The 10,924-nt window shown below is 40.7% G+C and overlaps 1 protein-coding gene across 1 annotated transcript; it reads right to left on the bottom strand.

The window, feature by feature from the left end:
* Positions 1 to 9,735: 9,735 nt before the first annotated feature.
* On the bottom strand, positions 9,736 to 10,665 carry OR2Z1 (olfactory receptor family 2 subfamily Z member 1). The gene has a single exon (XM_003480803.1). It carries the CDS (start codon positions 10,663 to 10,665, stop codon positions 9,736 to 9,738), a length of 930 nt encoding a protein of 309 aa, XP_003480851.1.
* Positions 10,666 to 10,924: the final 259 nt, after the last annotated feature.

Below are 10,924 nucleotides of genomic sequence, written 5' to 3' on the forward strand. Positions count from 1 at the left end.
ACTTCCTCTGTGGGTTGATGTATTTCATTCATTTGGAACTCGCTTGTGTATTTTCACTTGCAACATCAATTCCTCCCCTAGTGCCCTCTACTCTCCTTTTAATCACATCCCACTTCTCTTTTAACTCTGTCCTGTGTTTTGTAATATTGTTCACACTGTGCTTTTGCTGGGATATTTGCTTCTGAACTGCCTTGCAGTTTATTCAACTAGCCTTTTTGGGAATCAAAACCTTCTGAATTACTTAAATTCTCAGTTTCAGTTCTAATATAAACACAATCCATAGCTTCAATATTTAAAAAAAGGAAGTACAGTTTCAGAATGTGGAGAAATTTTATTCCTCTGTATACAATAAAATTCAAACAGGAAAAAATTATAGCTTGGATCCTGTTAAGATATAGCAGGAGTCAGAATACACCAGAATTCACCAGAAGGACAGAGAAGGTGGAAACGTGGATGGGAGAAAAATTTGTGTTACGTATATCTGGTAGAGTCCATCAAGCCAAATTATGTAAATACAGTAGTTCTGCCAAATAAAACAAAATGTTGAAAATCCAGAGGAAAGAAGTCAAACTTTAAAAAGTGCTCCACAAAAGATGATTTTAAAAAATACTCTGTGTGAATTCTCTTACAACAGTAAACCTTATGAAATCTCAATACAGATGAAGGATAATGGATCAAACTTAACTTTTGACTTGAGATGTGCTGTAGTCATAAAACACTGTATTTAGAGGCTGAAAAAGAAGAAAAGATAAATCTTATTCTTCATTTTGATGTGAACTACATTTTGAAATGATAATATTGTAATTTCTTTGGTTAAATAGAGATGTTATAAAAAATAAAACCAACATCCTCTGTTTTCTTCCTTTAATGTGTGTTCTACAAAATTTTAAATTACATAGGTTACTTTGTTCTATTGGTATTGATGTTGGATGGATAATAAAAATGTCTGAAGTGTAATTATATGTGACAATGTGACTGGCCTAAAGGATACCCAGATAGCTGGTTCAACTTTATTTCTGGCTGTGCTGCTGAGGGTGAGTCTGAAAGAGATTAGCATTTGATTCCCATAGACTAAGTTAAGAGATCCACCTTCCCCAATATGGGTGAGTATTATCCAATCTGCTGAGGGCCCAGATAGGGGGAAAAAAGGGTAAAGGACTGAAAATTTAAAGTGAATAATCAGGTATGCATTTTAAACAGATCACTGTCCTGGCTTGGTGGGTTATGAACCCAACTAGGATGACAAGAATGAAAGTTCGATCTCTGGCCTCACTCAGTGGGTTAGGGATCTGGCATTGCCATGAGCTGTGCTGTAGGTTGCAGAAGTGGCTCAGATCTAGCGTTGCTGAGGCTGGGTCATAAGCCAGTGGCTGCAGCTCCAGTTCAGCCCCTAGGCTGGGAACCTCCATAGGCCATGTTTGTGGGCCCTAAAAAGACAAAAATAAAAAATCAAATAAACAGATCACTATGATTAGAATCTCATGATTAGATTATAAGAACAAAGGATTTGGACTCTAATTCCTAATTTATTGCACTATTCCATTCAAAAGATAATATATTTGCATAAGTGTACTTGAGAAGATAAAATTTAAATATTAAAGGAAAAAAGTTTTAATCTTTGATGAGTATAGATGAGTATGGATTTGGCACTGGCTAAAGACCTTCCCCTTTCTATCTTTGTCTCACATCAGATTCATGACATCCCAGAATCTCATTCTCAATGTGTAGTGCCTGTACCAGCAGTATCAACTTCACTTGGGAACCTCTTAGAAATGAAAATTCATGGAGTTTCCATCATGGTTCAGTGGAAACGAATCTGACTAGTATCCATGAGGACGCAGGTTTGATCTCCGGCCTTGCTCAGTGGCATAAGAATCTGGCGTTGCTATGAACTACAGTGTAGGTTGCACACACACAGCTCACATATCGTGTGGCTGTGGTGTAGGCTGGCAGCTGCAGCTCCAATTTGACTCCTAGCCTGGGAACTTCCATATGCCTCAGGTGCAGCCCTAAAAGAGACCAAAAAAAGAAAAGAAAAAGAAATGAAAATTCTCCATTCCCACCCAGACCTACTTGGGTAGGAGTCCAGCAATCTGAGTTCTAAAAACCCTCTAGAGGATTGTAATGCACTCTACAATTTGAGGCACATTTCTCCAGGGAGAGATGGAAAATAGAATATTCAAATGAGCCAAGAACATTCTCCATGGATGGCAGTTTTTGACTCTCATTTTAATCAGTTGTCACATTTTATTTTGGTTGTTGTTTTGGTTTGTTTTGTTTTGCTTTGCTTTTTAGGGCTGAACCGAGGGCATATGGAAGTTCCCAGACTGGGGGTCAAATTGGAGCTTCAGCTGCTAGCCTACACCACAGCCACAGCAAATGGAGATCCAAGCCACGTCTCCAACCTACACCACAGTCCACAGCAACACCAGATCCTTACCCTACTGAGCAAGGCCAGGGATTAAACACACATCCTCATGGATACTAGTCAGGTTCACTAACCACTGTGCTACAACAGGAACTCCCTATTTTATTTTTAGAGAGAAAGCTGGGAAAAAATAAGGCCCAACTTCACAGAAGGGACTATGAAACTGAGGCCAAGTAAAAACTAGTTTAAGCTCTATACATCCAGTAAGGCTGACCAGCTGCACAGTCCAGAGGTCGGTTACAAGAATAATTTCCCAGCCTGACAATGAGTTCAGTGCCGTCAATGGGAGACCTTGGAGAGTTCCTAGCAAGTATGTGGGAACAAGAGACTGCAGGGGCTCCAGGCCTACAGCAGTGAAGAACTTGAAAGTCCTTTGTATTTTATAAATATCTTAAAAGCATTTGTTCTGGGTGGTCCAGGCAAACACATGGACCATGCTAGGGATGGGTGGGGGTAGTCTGGGAAGTGTCTGTATTGGGCAGTGATGAGTCCAAGAATGGATCTGGATCTTTTACAGCCTCTGCAGAAAACAAGTAACTTCTGAAGATATCAGGAGGCAGATGGGGAAAGTGAAGAAAGCAAGGAAGAGACTGATTCTGGCCTTGAGGACAAATGGGATTGCCAGGGAGATAGAAACAAAGAGGAGCCAAGAAACCCTGAAAACACAGTGATAAAGGCAAGGAAGGAGAGGAGCACCCCCACCAAGAATAGGGTTCCTTTTAGTTGGGATATTTTAAACCATAAAAGTATGAGGATTTGGTGCCAGAATTACCAGAGAAGCCAGGTCACTGAGGATAGCATTGGACATCAGGCTTAGAGAGGATCAGTTTGTAGGGGACAAAACTACCTTCTATTCTTCCGCAAGTTGCAGCCTACTGCTTTTTAATCATGACACGTTTCTTCCAGCTGCGTGTTGCGGACCCATGAGTGATGCTGGCGCATGGCAATGAAGTAACTTCTGTGGGTGGCACAGGTCTTTACCAATGACCTAAATAAAGCATCCAGCAGAAAAATAGAATGACTGTTGATTCAGACATTGACCTTTCCTAACTTTGCCAAACCCCTCAGAGCTGTGTTCTGCCACAACTCCCAGCTACTTGCAGGGATATGCACAGGACATCAATCTCAGGGCAGGTAGTCCCCAGAGACTTGCTGGCCACACCCTCTCCAGCGTTTATTTTTTGTAGACTTGTGCGTGTGTGTGTGTGTGTGTGTGCGTGCGCGTCTTTTTTTTTTAGGGCTGCACCAGCACCATATGGAAGTTCCATATGGTGAAACAGAGCTACAGGTGCTGGCCTACTCCACAGCCACAGCCACAGCAACACAGGATTGAGCTGCATCTGCAACCTACTCCGCAGCAATGGCATATCCTTTTTTTTTTTTTTTTTTTTTTTTGCAATGGCATATCCTTAACCCACTGGACTGAACCCTCATCTTCATGGATACTAGTCAGGTTCTTAACCCTCTGAGCCACAATGGCAACTCCCTGTTTGCAGACTTTTTGAAACTAAATTTATGGTTACCAAAGGGGAAATGTTAAAGGAGGAATAAATTAGAGGGTTGGGATTGACATAGGCACACTACTATATATAAAACAAATAGGTAACAAGAACTTTCTGTATGGTACAGGACCTATTCAGTACTGTGTAATAACCTATATGGGAAAAGTATCTGAAAAGGAATGAATATATGTTTATACATAAGTTTTACTTTGCTATATACCTCAAACTAACACATCTTTATAAGTCAACTGCATTCCAATAAAATTTATAATAAAAATAATTTAACTGTATTTTACATCATTTCATATTTAAATGATTTGCCAAAATATAGAAACACAAGCCATCCCTCTCTGCTGCTCTTGGATCATACAACTTTGATAAATTTGTTTAGCCTTTTTTTTGTATTTCCCATCAGATTTTCCACATAGGGGATCTTGTCATCTGTGAATAAACACAGTTTACTTCTTCTATTCCAACCTGGATTACATTTGCTTATGTTTCCTCTTTCATTTCACTTCATGAAACTTACAGAAAATGTGGAAGAGAAGTGCTGAGAATGGACATCCCTATTTTGTTTGATCTTAGGGGTAAGTGTTCACTCTTTGCCCCTGAAGTATGGTGTAAAGAGTAGGTTTTATGTAGGTGGTCTTTTTCAAGTTGAGGAAGTTTCTTTGTATCTTACCGTGCTGAGAGTTTTGATCAGTAAAGTACTTAAAGTTTCTAAAAAGCTTTTTATGCATCTACTGAAATGGTCATATGATTTTTCTGAGTTTTCTAATATGATAAACTACATTGATTGCTATTCAAATATTACATGAAACTTCAATTCCTGGGATAAACTCCCACTGGGTCATAATGTATGACCCTTTTTAGATATCATGGGATCTAACTTGCTAAAATGCCATTAAGAATTACTGTATCTATATTTATTAGGAATTTTGATTTGTAGTTTTCTTTTCTTGTAACATCTTTATTGGGTTTAGTGCCAGTCATGGCAGCATCACAGAACAAATTGAAAAGTGAGAGTTTTTGTAGAACTGGTATGATCCCTAACTTAAATGTTTGGAACAATTCACCCAAGAAGTCATCACAGTCATCACTGGATTTCCACTTTTCTTCTAGCCTTTGGAACCAAGATTAGATCTTAACATTATCTTTAAAAGTTCTCTCTCTCCCTCTCTTTTTTTTTTGTTTTTTGTTTGTTTGTTTGTTTGTTTTTTTGGCCATGCTTGCAGTATACAGAGGTTCTGGACCAGATATCAAACTCATGCCACAGTCAGTAGTGACCCAAGCCACAGCAGTAACAATGCCAGATCTTTAACCTACTGAGCTACCACGGAACTCCCATAAAAAGTTCTTCTTTTTTTAAGATCCATTTGGATTCCAGTAGCTACCATAATCCAAAGAATAATTGTATCTACATGTGCAAGAGAAATGGAACTAAAAATTATTTCCCCCATTGCTCCTATCCTCCCCATTGCTCCTATACAAATTGTTGTCGAGGTCATTCTAGCTTCAAGGAAGTTGGTTAGAGAGTCCTCGGTTTTATTCTTTTGGTATAAATTTAATAAATTGCCTTTGCATGTTTCATATAGCTTTACTAAAGATCACTTGAGAAGCAATCTATTTCTGGGGCTTTGAGTGGTATGTGGACAAATCTAACCTTTTTGATGTTTATGTTCTCTTCAGGTTTTCTGATAAACCTCTGCTGGATCAGGTAATTATCACCCAATAGGACTGAATTTGTGATAAAAAGAATTAAATGGCTTTAAAGATGTCACAAAATGTTGCAAATCTCAGAAGCAAATAAAAATTCCTCTTCATAAAAGAAAACTAATAATAAATAAGGCAAATTTTAAGAGTAAATAAAGTTTTAATTCACTTTTCCCAGATTATATTATTTCAAGTAGGTAAAATTATCCATAAGTATACTCTAAATGGCATTATTTGTGTAGTGGATCTATTTGACATTAACATATTTTAGTTTATGGTCTGTAACAAAATTTGACCATGTGTTTAGACAATGGAAGAAAAACTTAACTCCTATGACTAGAAAGGATTCAAACAAAAATATCTGAACACAATGAAATAATGTAAATTTTAATTCAGGATAAATCACCTCATATGGGAAAGTTTAAAAATACTTCTTAGGGGAGTTCCCATTGTGGCTCAGCAGTAAAGACCCTAACAGTATCCATGAGGCTGCAGGTTCAATCCCTGGCCACGCTTAGCGGGTTAAGGAATCTGACATTGCCATGGGCTGTGGTGTAGGTCACAGATGCAGCTTGGATCCTGCATTGCTGTGGTTGTGGTATAGGCTGGCAGCTACAGCTCCAATTCCCTTGCCTGGGAACATCCATATGCCATGGGTGTGGCCCTAGAAAGACATGTAATAAAATACCTCTTAGGATCTGAGTAGACATTTCTCCAAAGACATACAGATGGCCAACAGATGAAAAAATTCTCAACATCGCTAATCATCAGGGAAATGCAAATCAAAACAACGAGATATCACCTCACACCTTTCAGAATAGCTATCATTAAAAAAACAACAGGAGTTCCCATCGTGGCACAGTGGTTAACGAATCCGACTAGGAACCATGAGGTTGCGGGTTCAGTCCCTGCCCTTGCTCAGTGGGTTAAGAATCCGGCGTTGCCGTGAGCTGTGGTGTAGGTTGCAGACACGGCTCGGATCCTGCGTTGCTGTGGCTCTGGCGTAGGCCGGTGACTACAGTTCCCATTCGACCCCTAGCCTGGGAACCTCCATATGCCGCAGGAACGGCCCAAGAAATGGCAAAAAGACAAAAAAAATAAAAAATAAAAATAAAAAATAAATAAATAAATAAAAGTATTGGTAAGGATGTGGAGAAAAGGGAATGCTCATGCACTGCTGGTGAGAATGTAAACTGATTCAGCCGCTGTGTAAAACACTATGGCGATTGCTTAAAAAATTAAAAATAGAACTGCCATATGATCTAGCAATTCTACCTCTGGGTATTCACCCAAAGAAAGCAAAAATATATATGCATTCAAAATATATGATTCAAAAATACATATGCAGGAGTTCACGTCGTGGCACAGTGGTTAACGAATCCGACTAGGAACCATGAGGTTGTGGGTTCAATCCCTGACCCTGCTCAGCGGGTTAAGGATCCAGCATTGCTGTGGCTCTGGCATAAGCAGGCAGCTACAGCTCCGATTCGACCCCTAGCCTGGGAACCTCCATATGCCGCAGGAAGCAGCCCTCAAAAAGGCAAAAAGACAAAAAAAAAATCATACGCACTCCTATGTTTATGCATTATTATTTGTAGTACCCAAGATATAGAAGCAATCTAAATATTTGTCAATAAATGAATGGATAAAGATGTGGTGTGTACATGTCATGGAATATTAGCCACAAAAAAGAATAAAATTTGCCATTTGCAACAGTACAGATGGACCTGGAGTGTATTATACTAAGAGAAATAAGTTAGGTAAAGACAGACACCATGATCTTACTTAAACGTGGAATCTAAAAACAGACTTACAGATACAAGAGAACAAACTGGTTGTTGTTAGAAAGAGAGGGTTTTGGGTTGGGAAAATAGGTGGGGGAGATTAAGAAATACAAACTTCCACTTATAAAATAAGTGGGTCATTGGAGATATAATATGTAGCATAAGAGACATAGTAACACTATAATAATTGTGTATAGCGACAGGTAGTTACTGAACTTCTTTCTCATAGTGATCATTTTGTAATGCATTTGATTGGTGGATCACTATGTTTTACACCTAAGACTAACATAATATTTTACATCAACTATAATTTTAAAAAGCATGTTAAAACAAGAAACCAGTTTTCATCTACAAATTTTTTTTTGTCTTTTTGTCTTTATAGGGCCTCACCCTCGGCATATGGAGGTTCCCAGGGTAGGCGTCTAATCAGAGCTACAGCTGCCGGCCTACACCACAGCCACAGCAACGCCAGATCTGAGCCTCATCTGAGATCTACACCACAGCTCATGGCAACGCCGGATCCTTAACCTGCTGACTGAGGCCAGGGATCGAACCCGCCACCTCATGGGTTTCTAGTTGGATTTGTTTCCGCTGTGCCAAGATGGTAACTCCCCCATCTAAAAAATTTTTAATGCCTGTTATATACTTTGCAAAAAAAATGGCTGCCCAAAATACACAGAATTACCACATTGGAAACACTGAAAAATATATAATACACTGACTGAATAGAAATATTTCACCTAAAATATTTTTAATTAATGAAAAGTATTTAACTTAATCTTGAAATTGAAGAAATTTGAAAAAGAACTAAAGAATCTCAAGGAAAGCAGGAGGGCATAAATAGAAAGGAAAACAGGGAGTTCCCATAGTGGCTCGGTGGAAAGAAATCCGACTTGTAACCATGGGGACACAGGGTAATCTCTGGCCTCACTCAGTTGGTTAAGGATCGGGAGATGCTGTGGCTGTGGCATAGGCCAGTGGCTATAGCTCCAATTCAACCCCTAGCCTGGAAACTCCCATATGCTGTGGGTGCAGCCCTAAAAAGACAAAAAAAAAATAGAAAGGAAAACATCATTTCTTTAGGAAATACATAGTTCTAAATCTCTTTTTAAAAGCCAAGCACTGAGTTTTCCTGGTTGTTCAGTGGTTATGGATCTGTCATTGTCACTGCTGTGGAATGGGTTTGATCCCTGGCCCTTCACGCCACAGCCATGGCCAAAAAGAAAAAAGAAAAAAAGCCAAACACTTTTTATTTACCTAATCAAAGACAAAATAAAGAAGGTTCAAATATCTAGTGAACACGGTGCAGCAAATGAATGACATGTTCAAAGTTTATACTTTGGCTTTTTTGTTTTTTCCCTTCCTCTTGTTTTAAACCATTTTCAAGGCTGGGCTTAAGAACAAACATAGTTTCTTTTTAATCTTCTAGTGAAGAATTCCGTGTTTCATTTTTTAAAGATATACATTGTTTTCCATCATTACACACACACACACACCTATAGCAGTTAACTGATCACTGCTTAGCAGTCAAACAGCACAGTGGTTTGGCATCAGAGTGTGATGGGTTCAAGTCCCACTTCTGCCACTTTCTGAAAGTGTGACCATTGGTGAATTATTTTCCTTTGTTTAGTCTCCTTTGTTTCTTACACATAAAACATGTAGTCCCAGAGTTTCCATTGTGGCTCAGAGGGTTAAGAACACAACGTAGTCTCCACGATGATGCAGGTTCAATCCCTGGCCTCACTCAGTGAGTTAAGGATCTGGCATTGCCACAAGCTGCAGTGTAGGTCACAGACGCAGCTCAGATCCAGTGTTGTGACTGTGGTATAGGCCTGCAGCTGCAACTCCAATTCAATTCTTGCCTGGGAAACTCCATATGCTGCAGGTACAGCCATAAAAAGGAAAAAAAAAATGTAGTCCCTACATTTCAAAATCTGTCATGAGGACTATTCACTTAGCATATCAATTGGTCCAAAATGTTAATTAATATTGGTATAATTATCAATTCAATAACAAGGAGATCTCACCTTTACAAAAGGCAGGGTCTTCCATTTGTATAAATAGTACTAAAGAATACAGAAAGAATATACTGATGGTATATTTTCTTTTAATATGAGACTGCTACTGTTGCTTTCCACAAGTCTATGGGAGAAAAGATTAATCCAACTCCTCAGGGAATGGGAAGAAGCTGAGCATACACTTAGCCTTGGGTGTAAGAGCTTAGCAGCTGCACCACAAATTGGTACTTCGGAGAGATGGGTGAGATGCAAGACCACTGAGATCACACCAACAGCTCCCTATGTGGTCATCACTTTGACCTGAGCCCAGCTCTGCTGAGCACTTTGACCAAAGCCATCCCTACTTCCCGGTTCCTCAGACTGTATATGAGGGGGTTGAGTGCGGGGGTGATGAGGCTATAGAACAGGGAGACCACGTTGTCCTGGTGTGGACTGTGGTAAGCGCCTGGTACCATGTACATGAACATGGCTGCGCCGTAAAAGAGTCCCACTACTGTGATGTGCGAGGAGCAGGTGGCAAAGGCCTTATTTCGGGCCTCCTCTGAGCGCATGCGTAGAACAGCCCCCAACACGTGGCCGTAGGAAGTGGCAATGAGTGAAAGGGGAAGCACCAGGATCAGCACCCCCGAGGTGGACAGCACCAGTTCATAGGCAGACGTGTCTGCACAGGAGAGTTTCACCAAGGCTGGCACCTCACAGAAGAAGTGGTCCACAATGCGAGAGGCACAGTAGGGGAAGTGCAAAGTGATAGAGGTCTGGATGGAGGCGTTGAGCACACCTCCAAGCCAAGAGGAGCCCACCATGAGCAGGCGCACCTGGCGCCTCATGAGCACATGATACTGCAGCGGGTGGCACACAGCAACATAACGGTCATAGGACATGAGGGCCAACAGTATGCCCTCAGCTACACCGATCAGCGTGAGGAAGAATATTTGAGCTGCACAACTCCCAAAGGAGATGGAACCTCCTCCCTGCAGGGAGGAGGGAATGGTGATCAGGGGGAAGCCAACATCAAACAGGGAGAGCTGACTGAGCAGAAAATACATGGGTGTGTGGAGCCGGGAGTCCATGCGTATCAGGAAGAGCAGCATGGTGTTGCCCAGAAGCCCCACTATAAACATGGCGGCCACCAGGGAGAGGAGTAGCTGATTTGACCCTGAGGGGCCGAAGAGGCCCACCAGAATGAAGTGAGAGCCCAATGATTGATTCATATTCCCCATGTTTTACCCAACATACCTTTGCTGCAGGAAGACCAGGAAGACCTATGGCAAGAAGCCTGAGTGAAGGTAGCAAATAAGTTTCATCCCACCTGCCAATGGCCATCAATTGGTAGAGGCTGCCTGGAGTGCCATCTTGAGGAGAGTTATGAGGTCACCACTAGAATTAATAGGTGGAAACCCATAGTTAATTAGTGATGTCTGTCATAGGCATGGGATGGGAGAGCAGTAACTTGCATCTTTGGATGAGATACTTGGTCAC

This window comes from Sus scrofa, chromosome 2 (genome assembly GCF_054392235.1).
Source record: "Sus scrofa isolate SSC_HxYL_T2T_F1_AM1 chromosome 2, Sscrofa_HxYL_maternal_Yorkshire_Landrace_v2.0, whole genome shotgun sequence".
Taxonomy (NCBI): Eukaryota; Metazoa; Chordata; class Mammalia; order Artiodactyla; family Suidae; genus Sus; species Sus scrofa.